Source organism: Sciurus carolinensis, chromosome 1, assembly GCF_902686445.1.
Source record: "Sciurus carolinensis chromosome 1, mSciCar1.2, whole genome shotgun sequence".
In the NCBI taxonomy this organism is placed as follows: Eukaryota; Metazoa; Chordata; class Mammalia; order Rodentia; family Sciuridae; genus Sciurus; species Sciurus carolinensis.
Genome location: NC_062213.1, coordinates 62,478,714 through 62,505,319, shown reverse-complemented (window position 1 = coordinate 62,505,319; position 26,606 = coordinate 62,478,714). Strand labels below are relative to the sequence as shown.

General features: G+C 35.0%; 1 protein-coding gene across 5 annotated transcripts in view; it reads left to right on the top strand.

Moving 5' to 3' along the window:
- Terf1 (telomeric repeat binding factor 1) overlaps positions 1-25,901 on the top strand; it is a 33,995-nt gene extending 8,094 nt beyond the window's left edge. For 2 of the 5 annotated variants that reach the window (XM_047529162.1, XM_047529145.1), the window contains 6 exons: positions 2,092-2,241; positions 3,647-3,759; positions 8,986-9,045; positions 10,764-10,855; positions 21,338-21,444; positions 25,003-25,901. In XM_047529162.1, the coding sequence (XP_047385118.1) occupies positions 2,092-2,241; positions 3,647-3,759; positions 8,986-9,045; positions 10,764-10,855; positions 21,338-21,444; positions 25,003-25,179 (699 nt within the window). In that variant the 3' untranslated portion in view covers positions 25,180-25,901. The remainder of the gene's footprint in view (positions 1-2,091; positions 2,242-3,646; positions 3,760-8,985; positions 9,046-10,763; positions 10,856-21,337; positions 21,445-25,002) is intronic. The other 3 variants (XM_047529170.1, XM_047529153.1, XM_047529179.1) reach the window with 3 other exon arrangements.
- The last annotated feature ends 705 nt before the right edge of the window (positions 25,902-26,606 follow it).

Below are 26,606 nucleotides of genomic sequence, written 5' to 3'. Positions count from 1 at the left end.
TTTTCCTTTTGAGACATGGTCTAAGTTTCTTTGGGCCTCCCTAAGTTTCTGAGGCTGGCTTTGAACTTGGATCCTTCTGCCTCAGCCCCCAAGCCTTTGGGATTATAGGCATGCACCACCATGCCTAGCTGTGTATTTATTTTTTAAAATTTATATGCCTATTCAATTTTAGGAGATAATGCCAAAGTTTTTGAAAGTAGTTATGACAGTTATTCCAATAGTATAGGAAAGTTCCAGATATTCTTTAGACTGTATCTGTGGTTTTCATTTTAGTCTTTCTGGTAAATATGTAGTAGTATTAGTATCTTCGCTGGGTTTTAGTTTCTCTTTCTCTGGAGACTAATAAGCTAGAGTACCTTTTGATACCTTAGTACATAAAGTGATCACCTTAATCAGTAAAAGACTGAGCCTATTTGCAAATAGATTGCAGTTTGGTTAAGGCTTTGTCTATTTCTAATGTGACCCTGTGTCAAGGGTATAATCCTCCAGAAGCTTCAGTTGGTAATCCACTGTTTATTGGGTTCCCTGCCCCTATATTTTCTCCTTAGCATTATGGCACTACTGAAAACTCTACTCTGTTATATGTCATAAAAGTGGAAAACTTAAAACCAAAAAGGTTAAGAGAAAGTGCTTGACTTCATTAGTTTTAGTCCCTGGGACAATACCAGGTAACATACTGAAATACCATTTCTTATCTCTCAGATTAGCAACAACTAAAATGTCTTAGAACACCAGTAGAGGGCTTTAAAAAGTGGAGAAATGATTAGACTGCCACCATCACCTCTTCTCTGTGAGTGTGAATTGGTACTTAAACTTTGGAAAGTATTTTAGCAAAATCTGTAAGCAGCATTCCAGCAAATTCCACTTCTAGATAAATATTCTAGAACAGTATTTTTACTTTCAGTGCACGTTTTAAAAGTTATGAGGCTTAAAAAAAAAAAACAACCCAGGTCATATTAAGATAATTGGTCTGGGATTAAGCTTAGGACTTTTTAAAAAAGTTCTGTAGGGTTTTTTTAATTGTTGTTCGTTTGGTTTTTTGGCGGCACTGGAGATTAAACCCAGGGGCGCTTTACCACTGAGTTACATTCCCAGTCCTTTTTATTTTTTTTAAATTTTAAGATAGGGTCTCACTAAGTTGCTTAGGGCCTCCCTAAATTGCTGAGGCTGGCCTTGAACTTGAGATCCTTCTACCTCAGCCTCCAGAGTCACTGGGATTACAGGCATGTACCACAGCGCCCAGCGAAAGTTCTATAGTTTTAGCATTCCTCATTCTTTTTTTTTTTTTTTTTTTTTTTTGCGGTGCTGGGGATTGAACCCAGGGCCTTGTGCTTGCAAGGCAGGCACTCTACCAACTGAACCATATCCCCAGCCCGAAAGTTGTATAGTTTTTATTGTGCATCCAGCATTGAAAGAATTAATACTGAAGAAAAACTTGTAATGTACTTATCAAAGATACGTAGGAAAATGTTTAGGAGCATTGCAATAATAGCTGATAGCCTAAATCCTCAACATGCTTGAAGAGTGGGTGAATAAATGATATTTTATCAAATAGTACTATATAACTGAAATAAGTAGTTCTACAAATATCAAACACTCTCACTACAACTAGAAAAAGTTGGATTAAATTGTAAAATCATATTGCTAAAGACATTGAAGCAATGAGAATGAGATGCACTCGAATTCTAATCACTATAAATTCAGAGAGACAATTAAAAGTTGAAAAATCCTGTTTTAGATAAAACACTATAATGTATGTTTTCCTTTTTAGTGTCCCCTTTACTAATCAGTTTTTGAGTAGTTGATATTAAACACAAAAATTAAAAGAATATTATGAGATTGGGGTTGTAGCTTACTGGTAGAACAATTGCTTAGCGTGTATGAGGAGGTTCAAGTCTTAGCACCACCAAAAAAAAAAAAAAAGTAGTATGAACCTGATTGTCCATTACACAGTTTAAAAATACATGTTTAACTTTAAATTGTGTCTTTTTAACTTTATAAAGTGCTTGTTTCCAATTGAATGATATGATGAATTTTTTGTATTTGAAATTTGTGACATATTATTAATACATTTTTTTCTATTTTCTTTAGTCTTTAGAAAGAAAATTGCTTATGATAATCTCTCAAAAAGATACATTCCACTCTTTTTTTCAACACTTCAGCTACAATCACATGATGGAAAAAATTAAGAGTTATGTGAATTATGTGATTACTGAAAAATCATCAACTTTTCTAATGAAGGTATGCATATTCAGAGTGTCTTAACAATGGACTTAAGAGAAATTCTTAAGATAAAGAATAGTTGAAATAACCTTAAAAACTAATCAGAATTTTGCTGGGCATGGTGGTACATGCCTGTAATACTAGCAACTCGGAAGGCTAAGGCAGGAATTTTGCACATTCAAGGCCAGCCTCAGCAACTTAGTAAGGCTCAAAGCAACATAGCAACACCCTGCCTCTAAATTAAATATAAAAAGTGCTGGGGATATTGCTCAGTGGTTAAGTACCCCTGATTTCAATCCCTGGTACCTAAAAAACTGAATCAGAATATTGTGTAGTGGTTTTGTAGAAGAATGGTAAAATCTTACAATTAATGAATCTACTAAAAGGGTGATCTTTGTAGTATTTTTGCAACTTTTCAAAATAAGATTTGCATTCAGGCATTATGATCCATGCCTGTAATCCCAGCTGCTCTGTGAGGCAGGAGGATTATAAATTGGAGCCTACCTGGGCAACTTAGTGAGATCCTCAAAATAAAAAAAAAATTTGAAAGGGGAATAAAGAGGAAATTTTTTAAACCGTGTTATGAAGAAGAAAACTTAAACTAAGAAAAGTGAAAACATATTTAGTTTTATTGTAAGTAGATTTTAAATATTTTGGGAAAAGTAAAAACACATATTCCCAGCCCCACCTTTTTTTTTCCTCCCCTCTTTTTCTCTTTTTCTCTTTTTCCTCTTCCAGTGATAGGGATCTAGCTCAAGGCCTCATACATGCTAGGCACCTACCCTGCCACTGAACTATACCGCAGCCCTTTAGAATATTAAGTACATTTTTATTCTATCTTAACCACAAAACATTTTAAGTTAATGTATTATAATAGTGGAGCATATTGATTAATTTCAGGGAATTTTGTTTCAAAATAACTGGGATTTAAAAAAATTTTTTTTTTTTACATAGCTTTTTGATCTTAAAATCGCCTAGAGATTAGTATGTCTGTCAAATATATTTACAAGGAAAGATCCCTTCCATAATGCTTTACTAAGGAGGTAGCTAAAATAGCTGCCAGCATTACTATAATTATTGGTGACAGCCTTGCACAGTGGGGCATGGCCTGTAATTCCTGCAACTTGGGAGTCTGATGCAGGAGGATTGCAAATTCAAGGGCTATTTCAAAATAAAAAGTAAAAAGGACTGGGGATATAACTCAGTGGTAAAGTGCTCCAGTTCAATCCCCAGTACCCCTCCTCACCCCCCCCAAAAAAAAAAAAACTATTGGTGAAAATAGTAACATGATACCTTTTATTGGTCTGTGAACAGATATTTGCCCATGATTATCAAAGAATTAAAAGGGTTATTTTAATGCTATTTGTTTTAAATAGCTTAATGTTTTCTTTCCTGTCCCTCTCTTCTGCACACACCCTCTAAGGCAGCAGCAAAAGTAGTGGAAAGTGAAAAATCAAGAAAAATAACTTCTCAAGGTAAACCTAATGGTAATGATATTGAAGTGGAACCTGAAGTCAATTCAGATAAAGGAAAAAGGTTTGTAAACTCACTAAACACATTAATTTTTTGTCTTACGAATATTTCATCTTTATGTAAAAGTGATGCCACTGAGCCATTATTAAAAATAAGTACTAAGTGTGTTATCTTACTAGTGATTAACATTTGGATATTTGGAGTATTATAGAATTATTACATGATATAAACAAATCATATATTCTAAGCAAAAATAGAGAGTGAGAAAATACTGTGGTTTAAATAATGTAGGTAATCTCATTTACTAGTATCAGCAAAGATGTACTGAGGAAACAAGATTGAAGTTGGAAACGTGAATCATTTGTGCCCCTTACTTTTATTCAGAACTCACATGCCTTCATTATGTACTAAGAATTATTCTAGTATTTTAAAATATTGTTCATATGTCTTTTCTAAGCGTAGGCTGCTAGTTCACATGATGTTCAGCTGAAGAGAAAGTGATTTGCTCTCACACTGGAGGGATATAGGTTGTATTAGTTCTACATATTGAGAGAGTAGTTCAGTTTAGTTTCCAAAATTACTTTAGGATATTTTAAGGGTTGGCTTTTCTTTTTCTTTTTGCTTTTGTTTTTGTGGTACCATGGATCAAACCCAGGGCCTTGTATAAGCTAGGCAAGTGCTTTATCACCACTGAGTTACAGCTCCAGTCCAAGGGTAATTTTTACTTTTCACATTATAAGCTAACCCTATTTAAGAAGATACAACCTGATCATCAAAAAGATCTTTTCTGTTAAATTCATGGTTTGCTAGGGACAGTGGTATACTCCATTTAATTCCAGCAAATCAGGAGGCTAAGGCTAAGGCAGGAAGATCATGAGTTTGAGTTAAGCCTAGGAAACTTAGCAAGACCCTTAAAATAAACATTTTTATAAAAAGAGCTGAGGATGTGACTCATCAGTGGAGCACCCCTGGGTTATGTTCCCAATATTACAAAATAAACAAAACCACCCAGCACTCAGGGTCTGTTCCCTCTGTGCTTCTACCCTTAACCCAAGGCCAGATAGAGACCTAGTGGTCTCTGAATGAATTTATTTGGCAACAGAAATAATATTGTTTCTTCTTGGGACCACAACTTGAGTACTGCAGGGATCCTATTTTAACTGTTTAGTCAGAGGTAGGAATTGGGATTCTAGTTGAATACACACCTCAGCACTAAAACTCAGTCTTACAGTATTTTCTTTTATTCTTCCTGCTTATCAGACAATGACTTGTTCCTCACTGGTTCATCTCCGCAAAGGCTGTACTGAGGTCATATTTATCATTTGACTTCTTTCTCTGACCATTTTGAAAAGTAAAGATAACATTTTTATTGGCTGCATTGTTTCATTTTGTTTGGAAAATCAAGGATTAATGATACTAAGACCCAAAACATTCTTGTAGCCAGGCCTTCCTGTCCAATGTAATACTATGTATCATAAATTAAAATAAAAACTTACTGTATGGTTCTTGCAGATAATGAGCACATTTCCTATGTTCTTTCCTTCTATATATGGTACCACCCATTATTTCTGATGTTCTCCAAGACCGAATGCAATGTGTGTAAACTAGAACTGTCCATGTTCTTATTTACCTTTCTGCATCCTGACTGTCCTCCTCCACCTCATATATCCTGTTTTCTCTCTAAGTATTAAGAATCTCATCTCAGAAATATTTCTCTAATGTATTCTTTCTCATCATTTTTATCATAGATCATCACATAGATTTGTATCATACAAATCCATCCTTGACATAACTCCCAGAATTAAATCATTTCCCAGGTTAAAGACCTTTTAGCTCATGTTTTCTACTAAATGTGTCAGAATTTGTTGGCATGGCCTACCAAGGTTTATATGACCTTGTTTTTTGATTTTTGTTTTATTTTTCAGAAGTTCCTTCTTATCCATAGTCTCACTTACAGGCTATCAACCATGATCTAAAAATATTAAATGGAAAATTTCAGAAATAATTGATAAGTTTAAATTGTGTATCTTTCTGAGTAGCATGATGAGATCTTGCACCTTCCTGCTCCACCCTTATACTCCCTCCCAAGCAAGACATGAATCATCCTTTTGTCCAGCATATCAACGCTATATTCTCTACTCACCCTTACTCATTTAGTAGCCAGCTCAGTTATCAGTTGACATTTGTAATATTGAAGTACTTGTATTTAGGTAACCCTTATTTTACTTAATAACAGCCCCAAAGGGCAAAAATAATGATGTTGCCAAAAAGAACCCTTAAGTGCTTTCTTTAAGTGTCGGCTTAAGTGAAAGCTGTTGACCTAATAAGGAAAGGAAACACTGTTGACCTTACTGAGCTCTAAGGTAAGAACAAATCTATCCATGAAATAGTGCAGGGGAAAAAAAATTGAACTGTGTGCTAGTTTTTCTGTCATACTTCAACCTACAAATGTTACTGCCACAGTGCTTGGTAGGTTCTTATTTACAAGGTTCAATACTATCACTATCCACTTTCAGTCCTCTCCTGGAGGCCTTGGAACATATCCCTTATAGGTAAAGAAAGGGGTACTGCTATATATACTGTACTTTGGGATGCACCATGTTGACCTTCAAACAAATCATGTTTTCTCTTCATGCCTTTTCCATCTTAATCAAGTACATCATCATCATGAGCATTTTGAAGTACAATAGAAAGATTTAACATGAATGTTTTGGTCTTCACAATTTCACAGCTAGAATATTTGTTTTTACATTTGAACTTAGCACTGATGGCATATGATATTTTACTTGCCAAGTTGAGAACTTTCATTTTTTTACTGAAAGGAGGTGCTATATGGCTGCTCTTTGGCACATCCAAAATGCCAACCAGCTTTGCTACTTTTGTGCTTCAAGGTCATTATTAAGGAAAAGGGGTTACTTGAGGATCTGAGGATATAGCTCAGTTGTGGAGTGCTTGTCTAGCATGTACAAGGCCCTGGGTTAGATCCCTAACAACACAAAGCTGCAATTTTAAAAAACATTACTTACCAGGGTGTGGTGGTGCATGCCTAAAATCCCAGCTACTTGGGAGGCTGAGGCAGGAGGATCACAAGTTTGAGACCAGCCTTAGCCATTTAGTGAGACCCTTTCTCAAAAAATAAAAAGGACTTGGGGTGTAACTCAGTGGTAGAGCTCCCCTGGTTCATTCCCATTAACACACACCAAAAAAGGTAGGAGGCGGGAGGGGTACTGGTACATAGCTCTGATAATTATGAGAGGTACTAAGTGACTGATGGGTAAGTAGCATATGTAGTATAGATATACTAGGCAATGGGCTAGTTCATGTCCCATACAGGACAAAGCAGGAGAATGTGAGATTTCATCACATTACTCAGAAAGGCATGTAATTGAAATCTTAATAGGCATTATATTGGCAATTTTCCATTTATTTTGGACTGCTCATGGATGAGGGAGCACTAATGGCTTAAATATGGTATATAATTTCAAATACCCATTGGGGACCTTGGAACATACCTTTCATGGAAAAGGGCAGGGAGCTACCATATAATCTCATCCTTAAGCATTAACCCTCTTTGTGCCCACATGCTTGAAACTTTCCAGCAGCATAGAACTTTTCGCTGATACTAAAATGCTACTCTGTGCCCTTCCTTTGTTTCTTCTATTTTGGATTCCCTTCTTTTTATTCTCTCCAAGGCAGGCTCTTCTTTGTTATTCAAGGTCTACCTCACAAGTCACCTATTCAAAGTCTTGCCTAACTCTGATCAGAGTTATTACTTCTGGGTCCAATGGTACCAAGTCACACCTATAAAAAGGACTTACCTTAGATTGTAACTTGTCTGTTTACCTGTCTGCATCTCTCATTAGACTTGAGAATTCTTTGACCGTTCTTTTGTGGCAGGGGTGGGGATGGAGGCTGGTTCTTGGCAGTGTTTGGGATCGGATGCAAGACCTCACACATACTAAGCAAGAGCTCTATCACTGAGTTAAATCCCCAGCTCCCCTCTGAAGATTCTTAATTTGGCTTGGCATCCTTACCAGACATATATTAGAACTGTTAGTCCACTAGTTATAGGGAGTAAATCATAATTAGAGATAGGATAAAGATAAGTAATCAAGCAAATATGAAAAACATCTTGGAAATAGAAATCACCATTAATAAAATATTAAACTGCCAGTATTAGGACAGCAGTCAATAGGATGCAAATGAACAAGCACAGCATGAGAAGTATGATTGTGAGGTCAGACAAATGCTAGAAAAATAATATTCTTAAAATCAAATAAATGTTCTTAACATCCTTTTTGAGAAATACTTCCTTGGAGACCCAGAAATGCCTTGTGACATTTTATGAATTCTTTTTTGTTTGTTTGTTTGTTTGTTGTTTGGGTGTTGGGGATCGAACTCAGGGCCTTGTGCTTATGAGGCAAGCACTCTACCAGCTGAGCTGTCTCCCCAGCCCTCTAAGTAACTCTTATGTTCGAAAGAACTGTGATGTTTTACATTCAAATTCTACCCTGTTAATAAAGGGTTAATTCTTAAAAAAAAAAATCAAGACTCTCATTAAGACTAGATGGAGTAGATGTTTTGCTCTAATAAAACTTATAATCTATTTGAGGCATCAAGAATTACAGGCACAGAATAGCAGAAAATCTATAATTTGTTGCTGAAGTCTTTGGATAGACCTCAGTGCTGAAGGAATTGAATGGACTGCTTTGTGAGGTTTTAGTTTTGAGCAAGGACTTGAAGGATGGTTGAGAATTTTCATGAGTAGACAGAAATTTCACGTATGAAAAGAGGAATAGAAGCATTGAAGGCATAGAGATGAACATGGTCATGCTATGTTTGGGAAGCTATTTTAACTATAGCAAAGGAAATAAAAAGTTCATTTGGAGACTGTTGGCAGGATCAGAAATTCAAATTGAACTAATCGAAATGTATACTAACACAAAGCAGTGTTTTTCGTAATTATACCTCAATAAACCTTTTTTTTAAAAAAAAAACTTGAATTTATGGTAATTAAGGGCCATGGAACATTTTTTTAAAGAATGATATTAGAAATGTTTGAAAGCACTAAATGCTTAATGTTTGGTGAAGCTTGATTTATGCCTCTTGTAAGCACATCTGGGCAAAAATTAGCCATGTTATAACAGACTGTATATGTCTTAATGTTACCAGACTTTCTTTCCAAAAATATTTTTGTAAATCGAAATATGACTTGACTATGTGGAAAATGCTATCCTTATGCAAAGTTACTTTTGTTTACATTCTTACAAATTTTTTCTTCTTTTAAAGTATTAGTGACAAACAGTCTGCGGTAACTGAATCCTCAGGGGGTACAGTATCCTTATTGAGGTGAAGTAAATTGATGTTTTTCTTCTCTGTTTTAAAAGTCTTTGATTGAAGCAATTCATGCAGACTTAAATATGTTATAGCTGCTATGTAAATGGCATGATTAAAAGTATCTCAGGGTTCTATTTACCTCAACAAATCCTCAAGACTCTGACATGTCTTAAAATTTCAAACTATAGAGACCTGCTTCTGGAATCCTGGGTTGTTTTACATGGTTTCAACAAGGCCATTATTGGAATAATATATAGGCAGTACTTGAGCTTAAATAAGGTGTTCACTAAACTCTTCTTCTGTCATAGAAACAAAGATGTGATTCTGGGACAGGAAGGGAATAGGGTAACATTTCTGATGAATGTCCCATATTCCAGTTTTATAAACTTAATTGAAAAACTTTTTGATCTACTAGAAGTGCTGTGACAGACAATAAATATAACATGTCCAGAAAGCAGAGTCTGCATGAATGATTTCAGAAGTAGAGTAGGTGGGATGCTTGATGGAACCATGGGAGGGGGTGGCTAACTTGGTGTGGAAGAGATTGTTGGAGACAAGGATTTGAGAAGCCAGGGTGTTCTATGCTTTGTCCACAAACACACTGAAATGATTCATAATAGCACTTAGGTATGAAAAATGGTCGATGAATGATGGGAAGTGCTTGGAAGGATAGTGGGTGGATATGAAGAATTGATAGAAGGTGATATGTCTCAGTTGCCTGATTCCTCAAGAACTGAGGTTTCTGTGGAAGCAGGCTACTGAACATGGCACTTATTAGTAAATGAAAACTATATTGGAGCTATGGATATAGCTCAGTGGGAAAGTGCTTGTCTAGCATGTGTAGGCCCGGGCTTGAACCCCAGTTCAGCAAATAGAAGAACAAGCACTATAACAAAAATACTATGAAGATCCATCTCTGGGAACCTGTAGCTTATGGAGAGTGGAAGATTAAACCAGTCTCTAGTTGAGAAAGTCACAAAGAAGAGAACTCTTGTCCCAATGGGAGAGCTAGCTTTTTAGATAAGGCAAATGTAGAAAAACTAGTGAAAACATTGAGAATGTCATTCCAGAGAGCACAAGAGAAACTTTTGGAAGAGGGAAAGAGGGGCAGTATTAACTGGAATAGTATATTTGTAGGGAAAGCAATGTAGCAGAGCCTGCATTTAAGTTAGGTGGAGATAATATAGCTATCTAAGCTAAGGAACACTGCTTTTTGAATTCTTTATTAGATTAGAGTAATACCAGCTTTGCAGGGTTGTTTAAAAAAAAATGAATATATATATATATACACACACACACATGCACACACTCTACATTCCATAATTTCAAACAGCCTTAAATTTCACAAAAGCCCTTTTTTGGAAACTATATAGATAATCAAGTGATATGTGCTATCATGTAAAGGAATTTTGGAATTTCTTTTGAGAGGAAATAAATTCAGAAACCTTAGGGAGAGTGAAAGTTGAATGTTTTTTGTCCCCTTCCCAACCCCTTATCTAATTGGAAGGCCAATTTCTGAGTAGACAAAATGGAGTAAAAAAATGAAGGAGGGAAGTCTGACAACAGAAATCTTAAGAAACCAAAGTTAACATGGAATACTAAACAAGGAGAGCATGGATGGAAGCAGCCCAGCTTAGAAGATCCTAGAACTGAGATAATGATAATATGTACCTTTTTTTCGCTATCTTTACTAGTCTTTCTGGAATCACAAGTGTTCATTTTTCATTTAGGTCTCACAAGAATCTCTTCTTATCCAAGTTGAAACGTGGAAGCTGGCGGCAAGACTTTAATGAGAAAGAGGAGAGAGTTGGAACTCTTCAAAGTGAGTACTGTTACTACATTTTTAGAGGTGGAAGGATGCTGTGCCCTTGGGAGTGATCTAGTCATTGACCTCACCACTGCAACATACAAAACACTTCAGAAAACCAGAGAACAAAGGGTCTAAATCTTTTGACATGATAGTTACTTGAGATACTTAATTTAGAAAGTTAGCAGTTCTGAATGCTTAGAGCTCTTTTGCTGTAACATAGTTAACATAGTGACATTTGTTTTCTACCTTAAATGTGTTCATCATCTTCAAGTAGTTACTTTGCTAGGACATAAATATACTCAGATCTCATTATTCACAAATAATTATAAGTCTCTGAGAGCACTGAATTACAGATACTGAATCATTACTTCTAAGGGAAATACAAAGTTAGAAACTTTGGTTTCTTAAGATTTCCGTTGTCAGACTTCCTTCCTTCATTTTTTTACTCCATTTTGTCTACTCAGAAATTGGCCTTCCAATTAGATAAGGGGTTGGGAGGGGGACAAAAAACATTTTTTTGCCAACTGATTAATATATAACCTTGTTTTATGTATTGTTCAGTTGTTTAAAAAAAACACTATTAGCTGTTTAAGAAAGACTCTCTATTGTTGACTTAAGACCATTGAGTCACTGCCAGCAGCACTACAATGCAAACCTTGATGAAGGTTATGTAACACATATTTTCTCTACAAGGTGCATCACAGCCTTTCCTCTGAGGAACACTAGACAGCATTTCCAGATTTAAAAACCTGTCACTAAATCAACTACAAAAAAGACATTGGTTTAACTAGCACGAGGACTGAAAGAGGAAGACAAAGTGGCACTTGTTTGACCTCAGCTGTGGATGTGCGCATCAGTTGACTCAAATTTTTGTTGCTTTGTATATGTCTACCGATGAACTTGAAAACTTCCCTGAGTATTGATTTTGGAGTTAGAAAAATTTTAGAGAATAGATAAATTTACAAATAGAATCTGAGGATTGACTATATAAAGAACCTATATATCCTCCTTACTACTACTACCCCACTACTGCCGCCCCCCAATGCTGAGGATTGAACCCAGGGACACTTTACCACTGAGCTACATCCCCAGCCCTTTTTCATTTTGAAACAGGGTCTGGATAAGTTGCTGAGGTTACTCTCAAACTTGCGATCCGCCTGTCTCAGCCTCCCAAGTCGATATGCACCCTTGCACCTGGCTGTGATCGCTTCTGAAAAACGGTCCGAAATTATTTTCAATTGTAATTTGATTATCAGTTCTTTCTTGGTATGTGTTCATTGAACAAAAATGTATTGACTCACATTGTGTTCTAGGCACTGTATTAATGGAGAAATTAATGTAGATTATTTAGGTCTAAATCTAAATATTATTGATCAGAATAAAAATAAGAGATTTAACAAAATTAGGTTTATTTTCCATGCTCATAAGTTATCAGCTGGATACCAGTCACATAGTAAGTTGATCTGCAATAAATATTATTAAATAAATTTATTCAGACCTGGTGATATGGCCACTATTAGCTAGTATTTGTGAATATAGCACTAAAACATTTATATTTATAAGTACTGTCATCATTCTGATTTTAAAAATGAGAAAACTGAAACTCAGTTATTTTCCTAATGTTGGTAGATTCCAAAATTGGTTTTCTTTATCTGTTACTACAAAATGGCTAGGAATTATAATTCTAAACTAGAATAGTGTGAGACTTTTCTTGGGCTTTTAATATAATACAGAATTCAAGTAACAGTAAACATATACTTGTTGACACTTGGTGTACATCATCAATAGTTAAACTCTGAAGACTATAACCTCATTTCAGAGTGGCTTACAGTGACTGTGGCTATTGATTCAATAAGGTCTTGTGAATTTTAGCATTTTAAAGATTCATTTTACTTAAATAGTACCCAAGTAGCCTCTCTTTATTATTAGAGGATATTAGTTTTGTTGTGAAAAACCTTTCAATTTTTTTTCAAAAATGAATTTTTGGTGCCATCTTTTTTTTTTTCTTTTTTGCTGGGCTGGGGACTGAACCCAGGGCCTTGTGCTTGCAAGCACTCTACCAACTGAGCTATATCCCCAGCCCTTGGTGCCATCTTTGATAATGCAAATATAAAAATAAATATTTGGTTTATAAAATTTATACATGCTTTGGAAGAAAATAAGTATTTCAGAAACGTTGAAAGAATCATCCAAATTCCTTCTATGAAGAAAAACCTTACCAGCATTTGGCAAAATAATCATTACTGTTTGTGTTAAAAGTTCTTTGTATAGAACTCCTTAAATCAACCTGTTTTTAGCACCCCAATTTTATAGAGGTAGAATTTGAGATAAAAAGAAGTTAGTTAAAATGCCGTTGGCTTCATAGTATGTGAGCAGAACTGAGCCCACGCAAAATTTGAAATTAGACTTTCAGACTCCAGACAGACCCATGTCCTCAAAAGTTAGAAAAATATGATCAGGTTACATGTTTTATACATGTAACATGTATTTAAAATATATTTACATATAATTTTTAGAAGTACATCTGAGGGATTCGGTGAATTACAAATATTGTTTCACAAGAAACATCACTGTATGATCTCTCCAAAATCAAGAATAAATATGAAATGCTTAGAAAGGCTGGGTCCAGTTACATCTACAAATATAAACTTAAGCCTTAGGCTATTTTTTTTTTTTTTGTCAGTTCTTTTTTTTTTTTTTTTCTTTCTTTTTCTTTATTGTAAACAAATGGGCTACATGTCGTTTATGTTGTTTCTCTGTTCCTACATGGCGTAAAGGCATACCGTTTGTGTAATCATAAATTTACATAGGGTAATGTTGTTTGATTCATTCTGTTATTTTTTCCCTTCCCCCCACCCCTCCCACCCCTCTTTTCCCTCTATACAGTCCTTCCTTCCTCCATTCTTGCCCCCCTCCCTAACCCTAACCCTAACCCTAAAACTAACCCCTCCCACCCCTCATTATGTGTCATCATCCACTTATTAGCGATATCATTCATCCTTTGGTTTTTTGAGATTGGCTTATCTCACTTAGCATGATATTCTCCAGTTTCATCCATTTGCCTGCAAATGCCATAATTTTATCATTCTTTATGGCTGAGTAATATTCCATTGTATATATATATACCACAGTTTCTTTATCCATTCATCCATTGGAGGACATCTAGGTTGGTTCCACAATCTGGCTATTGTGAATTGAGCAGCTATGAACATTGATGTGGCTGTATCTCTGTAATATGCTGATTTTAAGTCCTTTGGGTATAGGCCAAGGAGTGGGATAGCTGGGTCAAATGGTGGTTCCATTCCAAGTTTTCTGAGGAATCTCCATACTTCTTTTCAGAGTGGCTGCACTAATTTGCAACCCCACCAGCAATGTATGAGTGTACATTTTTCCCACATCTTCTCCAACACCTATTGTTGCTTGTGTTCTTGATAATCACCATTCTAATTGGGGTGAGATGGAATCTTAGGGTGGTTTTGATTTACATTTCTCTTATTACTAGAGATGTTGAACATTTTTCCATATGTTTGTTGATTGCTTGTAGATCTTCTTCTGTAAAGTGTCTGTTCATTTCCTTAGCCCATTTGTCGATTGGATTATTTGTATTCTTGGTGTTGAGTTTTTTGAGTTCTTTATAGATTCTGGAGATTAGTGCTCTATCTGAAGTATGATTGGCAAAGATTTTCTCCCACTCTGTAGGCTCTTTCTTCACATTGCTGATAGTTTCCTTTGCTGAGAGAAAACTTTTTGTTTGAATCTATCCCAGTTATTGATTCTTGCTTTTATTTCTTGTGCTATGGGAGTGCTGTTGAGGAAGTCTGATCCTAAGCCGACATGTTGAAGATCTGGACCTACTTTTTCTTCTATAATCTGCAGGGTCTCTGGTCTGATTCCGAGATCCTTAATCCATTTTGAGTTTAGTTCTGTGCATGGTGAGAGATATGGGTTTAGTTTCATTCTGTTGCATATGGATTTCCAATTCTCCCAGCACCATTTGTTGAAGAGGCTATCTTTTCTTGGATATTTTTGGCACCTTTGTCTAGTATGAGAAAATTGTATTTATTTGGGTTTGTGTCCGTGTCCTCTATTCTGTACCATTGATCTACTTTTCTATTTTGGTACCAATACCATGCCGTTTTTGTTACTATTGCTTTGTAGTAGAGTTGAAGATCTGGTATTGCGATACCCCCTGCTTCACTCTTCCTGCTAAGGATTGCTTTAGCTATTCTGGGTTTCTTATTCTTCCAGATGAATTTCATAATTGCTTGCTCTATTTCTGTAAGGTACGTCATTGGGATTTTAATTGGAATTGCATTGAATCTGTATAGCACTTTTGGTAGTATGGCCATTTTGACAATATTAATTCTTCCTATCCAAGAACATGGGAGATCTTTCCATCTTCTAAGGTTTTCTTGAATTTCTTTCTTTAGTGTTCTGTAGTTCTCATTGTAGAGGTCTTTCACCTCTTTTGTGAGATTGATTCCCAAGTATTTTATTTTTTTCGAGGCTATTGTGAATGGGGTAGTTTTCCTAATTATTCTTTCCAAAGATTCATCACTTATGTATAAAAATGCCTTGAATTTATGTGCATTGATCTTATACCCCGCTACTTTACTGAATTCACTTATGAGTTCTAGAAGTTTTCTGGTGGAATTTCCTGGTTCCTCTAAGTATATAATCATATCATCAGCAAATAGGGATAGTTTGAGTTCTTCTTTTCCTATTCGTATCCCTTTAATTTTGATTGGTTTTTAGCAAAGATTTGTCCCACCAATCCCCATTTTCCTTAACATTTTATATAATCAAGATTTGTGACCTTGTTTTCTAGCCATAATTCCTATGAAAGTTTGATCTTATTTAAATTGATCTACTTACAAAATCCTTCTACCAAACTACCCTTATTCCTCAGCTCTTCATTTTCTTTTTTGGGCTGGATTCTTAAAAAATGACTTATAGGCACTATAATTTCTAAATTCATGCATGCCCAAAAATATCTACTCTTTTTTGGTTAAAAGATTTGCCCACATCTACTAGAAGAAAAAGTAGGCCCAAATCTCCATCTTTTCAGCTTAGAAACCAAATATCTCAATAATATAGATCCTACCATGCAAGCAGTAAAATCAGTCCAATCAATAAATGGGATAGTTTCAAACTAAAAATACTTCTTCATAGCAAGGAAGCAAAAAATGTGAAGAGAGAGCCTATAGAATGGGAGAAAAATCTTTGCTGCCTGTACCTCAGAGCATTAATCTCCAGGATCTATAAAGAATTCAAAAAACTTAACACCAAAAAATCAAATAACTGAATAAGTGGGCAAGGGAACTAAACAGACACTTCTCAGAAGAAGAAATATGAACAGTCAAAAAATATATGAAAAAATGTTCAACATCTCCAGCAATTAGAGAAATGCAAATTAAAATGACACTGAGATTTTATGTCATACTACAGTCAGAATGATAATTATCAAGAGTACAAGTAACAGTAAAGGTCAGTGAGGATATGGGGAAAAAGGCACACTTATACATTGCTGGTGGGAGTCCACATTGGTCCAGCCACTATGGAAAGCAGCATAGAGATTCCTCAGAAAACGGAATGGAGCCACCATTTGACCCAGTTATCCCACTCCTTGGCATACATCCAAAAGATTTAAAATCCGCATACTATAGTGACAGCTACATCAATATTTATAGCAGCTCAATTCACAATAGCTAAGCTATGGAACCAACCTAGTTACCCTTCAGCAGATGAATGGATAAATAAAATGAGGTGCATATACACAATGGAATATTATTCAATCATAAAGAAATGAAATAATAGCATTTGCCAGTAAATAGATGGAACTAGAGACTATCATGCTCAGTGAAATAAGCCAATCTCCAAAATCCAAAGGCAGAATGTACTCTCTGATATGTGGATACTGACTCACAATAGGTGGGGGGGTGGGAGGCCGCATGAAGGGAAGGGACAGGGGATGGGAATGGAAACGACAGTAGAATGAATTGGACATAACATTTCTGTGTTCACATATGAATACATGACTAGTATAATGCCATATCATGTATAGCCACAAAAGTGGGAAGCTCTATTCCATGTATATGTATGTCAAAATACATTCTACTGTTATGTATAACTAAAAGGAACAAAATTAATTTAAAAAATTTGCCCACATATAATATTTTCCAGGAATACTATTTTCTCACAATTTTGTAAACTTTGATTTGAGTGCTACCATGGTCAAATCTGACATTATCCCAACTTTTCCCATAACACTGTATAGGTGTTTCTTTTTATTCTTACATGCCCAGGTAGTCCAATTATGTATTTTTAATGTTTTAGGTCCTTTTTTTCTGCTTTAGTTGTGTCCACAAATTTCATGTTGGTTTTTCATTCAGTTCGAACTGTTTTTTCATTTCTGTTGAGATTTTTTTCTTGAACCTATGGACTATTTTGAAGTAGCTTGCTTAACTTCCAAATAATTTAAGGATATTATAGATATCTTTGTGTGATCAATTTCCCATTTAATTCTGGTCTAGTCTGAGAAGATACTTGTAGAATTTTAATATTGTGAAAGATTTTTTTATGGCCCAGAGTATGGTTTATCTTGGTGACTTTTGATGTACACCTAAGAAGAATATGGCCCATGAGCATCCCTGCAGTTTTGCTATTATTAAATGGAGTGTTTTAAAATGACAATTAGGTCAAGTTAATAGTGCTATTCAGGTGTTCAGTATCCTTATTTATTTCCTGTCTACATGTTCTGGTTACAGACAGAGCTGTTGAAATCTCCCAACTGTAATCCTGAATTTGTCTATTAATACATATTTATCTATTAACTTATTATTGCCCTTTTTATTTTTTTTTTTAGTCTTCTAGCATCTGCTTAAACAATTACCAGCCAGGCCCAGTGACGCACACCCTTAGTTCTAGCATCTCTGGAGAATAAGGCAAGAGGAGCACAAGTTTAAAGACAGCCTCAGCAACTTAGCAAGACCTTGTAAAATAAAATAAAACAGAAAAGGGCTGGGGATGAGGCTCAGTGATTAAGTACCCCTGGGTTCAATCCCTGATACCAAAAAATAAATAAACAATTCTTCCAATATCAAAATCTCTGTTCATAGTTGGTATGGTTTCCATTTTTTTGACTGGAGCATAGCCAATACATATATCATGTTTTCATTTATGTTTCAGTACCTTGATCCATTCTTGCAACAATGCCATGTTATAGTCTCATTTTATTTATTTATTTTTGCAATGCTTGGAATCGAACCCAGGTCTTCCCCAGCCACTGTATTGTCTCTGTTATTATAGTTTTGTAATAACTGAATATGTGGGAGGGCAATCTGACTATTCAAGAGTATTTTTCCATTCTAAAGTATTTTGATCTTCCATGTTGTCAGGAAAAAAAAAATTCCCAACCATAGAGATTATAAGCAATAAACCTGCTTCCACTTCATAGGTGTCAAAGGTTAATGCCCAGTCAGAGTAAAACAATTATTACAGTGTAACTGCATGCTAATCACTGTAGTTGTGCCAATTCATCAACCCTAAGTCTCCGGGCAATGCAGTGGACCCAGATAGATGATATGAATGTAGCCGGTTTTATTTCATTTGAGGAACGAGGTGTCAAGTGCCTAGCACTTTTTTGAGTACACCACAAAACATTGTATAATATAGCAAACAATCCAGTATCCTCCCTCAGGAGAGAGCAGTTCCATCGTGGTCATGCTGTTATTTCCATGACCTGTCTGACTAGCTGTGGAAACTTTGTGGTATCAGAAGATGAATAACTTTGTACAGTCAGCAAAACTGCAGGGATGCTCGAGACCATGGTGGAATACTTCTCTCAACACATAATTTTGGAAGAATCTTGTTAAATTAAAAAAGAACCCTTGTGTCAAAATATATTCTGTTGTATATAACCAATTAAAAAATTTTAAAAAGAAAGCATAAAGACAACCCATGGAATTGTAGAAAATATTTGCAAATCACATACAGTATCTGATAAGGGACATACCTAGAATTCATTTTTAAATGGGCACAGGATCTGAACAGGAATTTCTCCTAAGATGTGCAAATGGACAATAACACATAAAAAGACACTCAACATTATTAGTCATTAGGAGAATCACCATTAAAATCACAAGATCCTTCATACCAATTAGGAGAACTTTAAACAAAAAGGTGATGACAAGTACTGTTAAGGATGTGAAGAATTTGGAAGCCTTATACACTGCTGGTGGAAATGTAAAATTGTACAGCTACTGTGGAAAGCAGATGGGCAGTTCGTGATCCAATGTCCATTAACTGATTAATAGATAAAATGTGATCCATCCATGCAATTGATTATTGTTCAACAATACAAAGGAATGTGGTCTGTGGTTCAGCATGAATAAGCCTTGAAAACATATACTTATGTGAAAGAAGCCATTTACAAAAGACCACATATTGCATGACTCCATTTATATGAAACATCCAGAATAGGCAAATCTATATAGAGCTAGAAAGTAGATTAGTTATTTTCTGGAGCCAGGAGTTTGGGAGAAGCGGGTATAAGTTTTCTTTTGGGGTGATGAAAAGTTTCTAAAACTGATTGTGATGGTAGTTTTAACAACTCTCAATATGTTAAAAACCACTGAATTATCCATTGTTTGGGGAGTGCTGGTGTTTGAATGCAGGACCTCTCGCATGGGCGTTTGCGTGAGCACCCAGGCACACTTTATAACTTTTTGTGGTTGGTTTTTTTTTTTTGTTTTGTTTTGTTTTTGAGATGGAGTCTTGTTAAGTTGATGAAGCTGGTTGAACTGGCAATCCTGCCTCAGCCTCCCTAGATGCTAATATTATAGGCATGCTCCAGTGTGCCTGACTCTGATTGTTTAACTGTTGCTAATTATTAATGTATAGAAATCCCATTGTTTTTTGTGTATTGATCTTATAGCCTACCATTCTGCTAATCCGTTTCACTTATTTATAGATTCTTTTCGGTTTTCTATCTAAACAGTTATCTTTCAATATTTAATAGTTCTGTTTCTTTTTGGTTATATATGCACATTTATTTCTTGTCTTACTGAACTGACTGAGGGAAAGGTTATACTTCATATGTCAAGTACCCCTAAACATTACTAGAAAATTTCAAAGATCATTTGTGATAAATGTTTCCTTTCTTTAACAGATGATGGAGAGACAGACTCAGGGAAGGAAGATGACTTGTTTAAAGACGAACAAAATCTAACTCAAAACACCCTTCCTTCTGATCTCAAACAACTGTTGATTCTTGTACCTTACTGCTTCCAGATTTGAAGGAAAAAATTAAACACATCAAGTTCTTTTTTTAAATAGCTAAAAACAGATGGAACTTTATAATAGCCTTTAATAATGTAATTCCTCTTTTTCCTTTAACATGTAAACAATTTTTCAACATTTTTTATTGGTGTATAATAGTGGTACATAATGGTGAGATTTGTTGTTACATATTCATATATGCACACAATATAATATCATTTGACTAATATTCCCTAGTATTTCCCCTTTTCCCTCCTTTCCTCTCCACCTATTTTACTGATCTCCCTTTGATTTTTACAGGACCACCTCCCACCTTTCCTTTTTTTTCTCTAGCTTCCACATGTGAGAAAAATCATGACCCTTGACCTTCTGAGTTTGGCTTATTTTGCTTAATAATGGTCTCAAGTTCTATCCATTTTCCTGCAAATGACATTTTTCTTTATGGCTGTATATAAAACTATTATGTATATATACCACATTTTCTTTATCCATTCATCCATTGATGGGCACCTAGACTGATTCCATAGACTGATTCCATAGTCTAGCTATTGTGAATTATACTGCTATAAATATAGATATGCAAGTGTCACTATAGTATGATGATTTTAATTCTTTTTTTTTTTTTTTTTTTCTTTTTGGTACTGGAGATTGAACCCAGGGCTGCTTAACCACTCAGCCATATCCTCAGCCTTTTAAAAATATCTTATTTGGGGACAGGGTCTCTCTGAGTTGCTTAGTGCCTTGTTAAGTTTCTGAGGCTGGCTTTGAATTCATGATCCTCTTGCCTCAGCCTCCTGAGCTGTTGGGATTACAGTTGTGTACCAGTACGCTTGGTGATTTTAATTCTTTAGGATAAATATGGAGTATGGTGGTTCCATGCCTGGTCTTTTGAGAAACCTCCATACCGATTTCTATAGTGGTTGTACTAATTTACAGTCCCACCCACTGTAAAAGTGTTACTTTTTTCCACATACTGTCCAGCATTTCCTGTGGTTTGTATTCTTTTTTTTTTTTTTTTTTTTTTTTGGCGATACTGGGGATCAAACTCAAGGCCTTGTGCTTGCGAGGTAAAAACTCTACCAGCTGAGCTATCTCCCCAGCCCGGTTTGTATTCTTGATGACTGCCATTCTGACTGGTATGAGATGAAATTTCAGTGTAATTTCGATTTGCATTTATGTGAAAATAATTTTTGATGGCAATATTTTTAATTTTAGGTGGGAAAAAAAAGAAAGAAAACAGAAGATCCACTGAAAGGAAGAGATTATGTGTTTCAAAGAATCAACCTGTAACTCATGAAAAACAGCGACCTAGGAAAAGACAGGTATCTTAAATTTTCTTTGAATAATGCATATGAACAAAGTAACAACATAGTCCATCAAAGGTAAGGGGAGACATATCCACTTTGAAAGTTTTATATTCCATTCTTCCAACAAATCCTCTGTGTGTAAAAACAAAGAATTACATTATTTGATCAGAAAATTTTATTAAGGCAAGTCAGTTTTAGGGTTTAATTCATTTGTATCCTCACTTGGTATAGTCCTGTACCATCTGTCCAATATCAAGCTATTTTTTAATTGTTTTGTCTGATTTTTCTAGTTGTTTACAACAGGTAAATAAATCTGGTGCTTGTTATTCTATTGTGTCTGGAACTTTATACTTTTTTATTTCAGGTGATATTTTTCTTGACAAGTGATCTAAAAATGGTTTATGTTGAGATGTGATGGACATCTTTTGTCAAGTTGTAAGCTACTAGTGATATTTTCTGTGACTCAAGGTTATATTGGCCTTAATGTTTCTCTCAATGAATTTAACCAAGCAGCTTCTACTTTTGATTTGCTTACTCATACTACTACTCTTTGATTCCTTTTTTTAAGCCTACTGTTTTTTTTTTTTACCATTTGGAGTGATAATAGATTGAGGGAAGCTTCTGATGTTTGCATAAAGGGACATAGGGCTCGCACTTCAGGGTATTTACCTTACTTTGGAAAAGTATGCACCACAGACCTTCTGAGATCTGAAGGCAAAGTAACTGTGTCCTCCTTCCTCATATATCTGTTAAGGTTTACCCTCATTATGTGCCCCTTCACTTCAGGTTGTAAAAAATTCTCTCTCTCTCTCTCTCTCTCTCTCTCTCTCTCTCGTATGCACACCACTTTTTTGTTCATTTGTTTTAGTTTCTGTTCTTCAGAGTTTAGGATTTTGTTTATTTCCTTGTTACTTTTGGTGAATTTTCAAAAGGAGAAATACTGACTTAATGCCACCATTTGTGACCACAAGTCATAAGTAATTTTATGCTTGATTTTCTTTTTGCAGTTGAATATGAGGTATACAGATGTCAATTTTTTGTTATTTACCCTACTTGGTGTTTTCTAATGTTCCTCGGTCTATCGTTTGTTCTCTGTCATTAATTTTGGAGAATTTTCAGCCATTTTTACATCAAATCTTTCTTCTATTTCTCTTCTGGTGTTCCCATTATAAACATGTTACATCTTTTATGATTTTTGTTTTTTCCTAAAGTTCTTGGGATTTTTTTTTCCCCCTTTTTTCTTCCTTTTTTTCTCTTTGTTTTTAATTTGAAAAGTTTCTCTTATCTTCAAGCTCATTGACTCCTCAGCTCTCTCTAGTCTATTAAAGACTTCATAGAAGGCATCTTCCATTTCTGTTACTATGTTGTTGGTTTCTAGCATTTCCCTTTGATTCTTTCTTGGGTTTTCTATTTCTTACATTTGCCCCTCTGTACTTCCATGTGGTCTGTTTTTTCCATCAGAGCCATTGGTGTATTAAATGAATCATTTTAAATTCCAAGTCTGACAGTTTCTGTGATTAGCTGCTTGAGCATGGTTCTGATGCTTACTTCATCTCTCCAGAAACTGTTTGCCTTTTAACGTGCTTGTAGTTTTTGTTGATAGCTGGATATTGTATATTGCCTTTGGTGTGAGGTTTTAGGTTTGTTTTGGCTAAGAGTTATTGCTTACTAAGTTTCTATAGCTATTGGTGTTGAAGGCTATATTTTCCTCTAGTGTCCTTGTTTTTGTCTCTAGTTGTCTTTGGGTTTCTTTTGAGGCTCCTTAATAAAGAACTGAGGCACCTCTTCTAGTTGTAATTCTGTTATACAGGATCCTGTTTAAGATTGTGAGATAGGGAGAAAAGAAGCATTCTAAAGTTCTGTGTATAGGTCTCATTCTTCAGTGAGCCTGTGTCCTGGGCTATGACCTTCAAAGTGCTCAGTCTACCCACTACCACCACCACATTGTCCTGCCATTAATAAATACCCCCTATCCACAAATTCTTCTCATCTTGCAAAACTAAAACTACTCATTAAACAGTAACTCTCCATTAACACTTACCCTCCTCTTCTAGCGACTACTATTCAACTATCTGAATTTGACTGTTCTAGGCACCTCCTATCAGTGGAATCATACAGTACTCATCCTTTTGTGTCTAAAGTACTTCACTTGGTATGTTGCTCCATGTTCATTCATGTTGTAGCATGTTAGAATTTCTTTCCTTATTAAAAATGAGTAATATTCTATATCTGTATACAACATCTTGCTTTTTTTTATGAGCATGAATGTATGAATATCTCTTCTAAGTCCTTCCTTTCAGTTCTTTTGAGTATATACCCAGAACTGGAATCATTGGATCATATGATAGTTCTATTTTTAAATTGTTTGAGGAACTGCCATATTGTTTTCTATAGTAGCTGTGTCATTTTATATTCCTTCCAACAATGCACATAAGTTTCTTTTTTTTTTCTTCATGTCCTTATCAACTTTTTTTCTCATGCAAATGAGTTAAGGTGATTAAGTAGATTTTCTTGAAAAATGTGGAAGTCTAACCAAATGCAGTGGCACACACCTGTAATCCTAGTGACTCTGGAGGCTGAGGCAGGAGGATTACAAATTCAAGGTCAGCCTCAGCAGCTAGGTCCTGTCTCAAAATAAAAAAAGACTGGAAATTTAGCACAATGTTTAAGTGCCCCTGGATTCCATCCCCAGTTACCCACCCGCCTCTTCCCTAAAAATGAGTCTAAAATTGCAGAAGTCTTAAATAATCACACAGGTAGTCAAACTCTCCTTGCCAAGAGAAGGAATAATTAGTTGGTCACCTGTAGCAAATGCCAAACGTAAGTAATTTTTGTATGTATGGCGTTCAGTCTTATTTTTAAAATGTCATTTTCTTCTAAAATATCTTAAATGTTTTAAATTTTGTTTTCGTTTTGGGGGTATGGGGGTTGTTGAACCCAAGAGCACTTTACCATTGAGCAACATCCCCAGGCCTTTTTATTTTTTGAGGCAGGGTCTCACTATGTTGCTGTGGGCCTACCGAGGCTAGCTCCCAATTTGCAATCCTTCTGCCTCAGCCTCCCAAGTTCCTTGGATTATAGCCATGTACCACTCTGCCCAGACAAATTGTATTTTTGAGAAAAAAAAAAATTAATTTTAGAGAAGACTTGAGGTTTGCTTGTGTATATATACTTCCCTCAATGTTGGCAGAATAGGATGGATTTTCACTGAGTTTGTTAATGAAGTACTAAACATTTATAAATTGTTTTAGAGGTATGGAGCAATTATAAAAGCATCATAAAAAAGCAATCTACCTTAATTAAGTTGGACAGATTGGTTTCAAAAGTAGCTCTCTCACTCTCTAGCTGTCTGATCTTGGGTAGCTGAGCTTATGTAAAATGAATAGCAATAATAATTACCCTTTAAAATGTTTTACAATGAGGATGAGGTCTCTAAGAAATATGTAGAGAAATTCTTCCATCTTTAAGAGACTATAAGCATTATTTTAACAAAAAACAATTGCTCTTTTTTAAATAGTGTGCTCCTTTCAAAGAACCATTTGGAAATAACTGTTTTTACTTTTTATTAAAAAGGCATGGCTTTGGGAAGAAGACAAGAATTTGAGATCTGGTGTGAGGAAGTATGGAGAGGGAAACTGGTCTAAAATACTATTACATTATAAATTCAACAACCGAACAAGTGTCATGTTAAAAGACAGATGGAGGACTATGAAGAAACTAAAATTGATTTGTTCGGACAGTGAAGACTGAATGTATTTGTTGAAGCTTGAGCAAGGACAGTTAAATATTTTGATCACTACATTTTGTTTGAAACTTACTGGTCGTTGATGTATCTTAAAATTTTTGTTTAAAGCATTATTTTTCTGTGACAGTTTAATAAGGATTTGTGCTCTTGAGTAAAATTATAGGTCATTTTGTTCTTCAAGAATGTTTTTATTTTGATAAAATGTAAATATGTTTACCCCTACCAAATTCACTACCCCCAAATCTAAATAAGCTAAATAAGGCTTCTTTATAACCTGATATTGGGTTCCCTGGGATGCTTTAACATATCAGTATTGGATGTAAATAGTATTCTGTAAATGCTTAAATTGTATTAACCATGATTATCTTTACAGAGTGGTAATAAACAAGGTTAAACATAGCTTACTAGACAATTTGAATTTTCATCTATTTATTTAGGTGTTTTAAAGACTAATAGAATTATTTAGCATTTTGTGTTATGTGATTTGTTTAGCAAACAAGTATTGAAATATTGAGGTAGTTCCTTTAAAGTCACATGTAATATTTTATGATCTCTTCCATTTCCTATTAAAGTTTTTTATACTTCTTTGTGATTGTTCCTGAAATTATATTGTCCTACATGTATAAACAAAAACATGAATAATTACTGTATGGTTCCTAATAATTGCAGTCTGTCCTATTGTGCTGAATATACTGTGTTTATCTGACTTCAGTGATTAAAACCAAAGCATCATCACAGTCTTCTAAGTCAACCTCCTCATTCCAAACATATACTATAAATCATCAAAACTAAGCTACCATTAATCATAAGATGCTCTGTTACTTCAAATACTTGAAAAGAAAAATCACCATCAATTATACTATAGTTTGGTGCTTTCTTTATTAAAGACCTGTTTTTTTTGCAGTGCTGGGGATTGAACCCAGGGCCTTGTGCTTGTAAGACAAGCACTCTACCAACTGAGCTATCTCCCCAGCCCCCTGTTTAATTTATTAAAAGTTATTTTAGTTTTAAGCATAACATTCTTTTCATCTAACCTGTGAATCTGTAAAAAAAAAAATTTTATAAGCCCAGTAATTTTGATAGTATATTTCTAAAACATCCCTCCAGTCTGAATCCTCTGACTTACTTTTTTTAAAATTTGATTTTTCAAAATAATTGTTGATATACATGGAGTTTTAAGAAATAATGCAAAGATCCCTTGCACACTGAGCTCAGTTTTCCCCAGTATTAATATTTTGTAAAACTGCAGTACATTTTGTAAAACCAGGAAATCAATACTGATAGAAACCATTCATTTTATTCAGATTTCCCTAGTTTTGTACTCAGTGTGTAGTTCTAAACAATTTTACCATTTGTGTTCATCTCTCCACCAGAGGCAAAGATCCTGAACAGCTCCATCATCATGAGAATCCCTTAAGTTGCTTTTGTATAA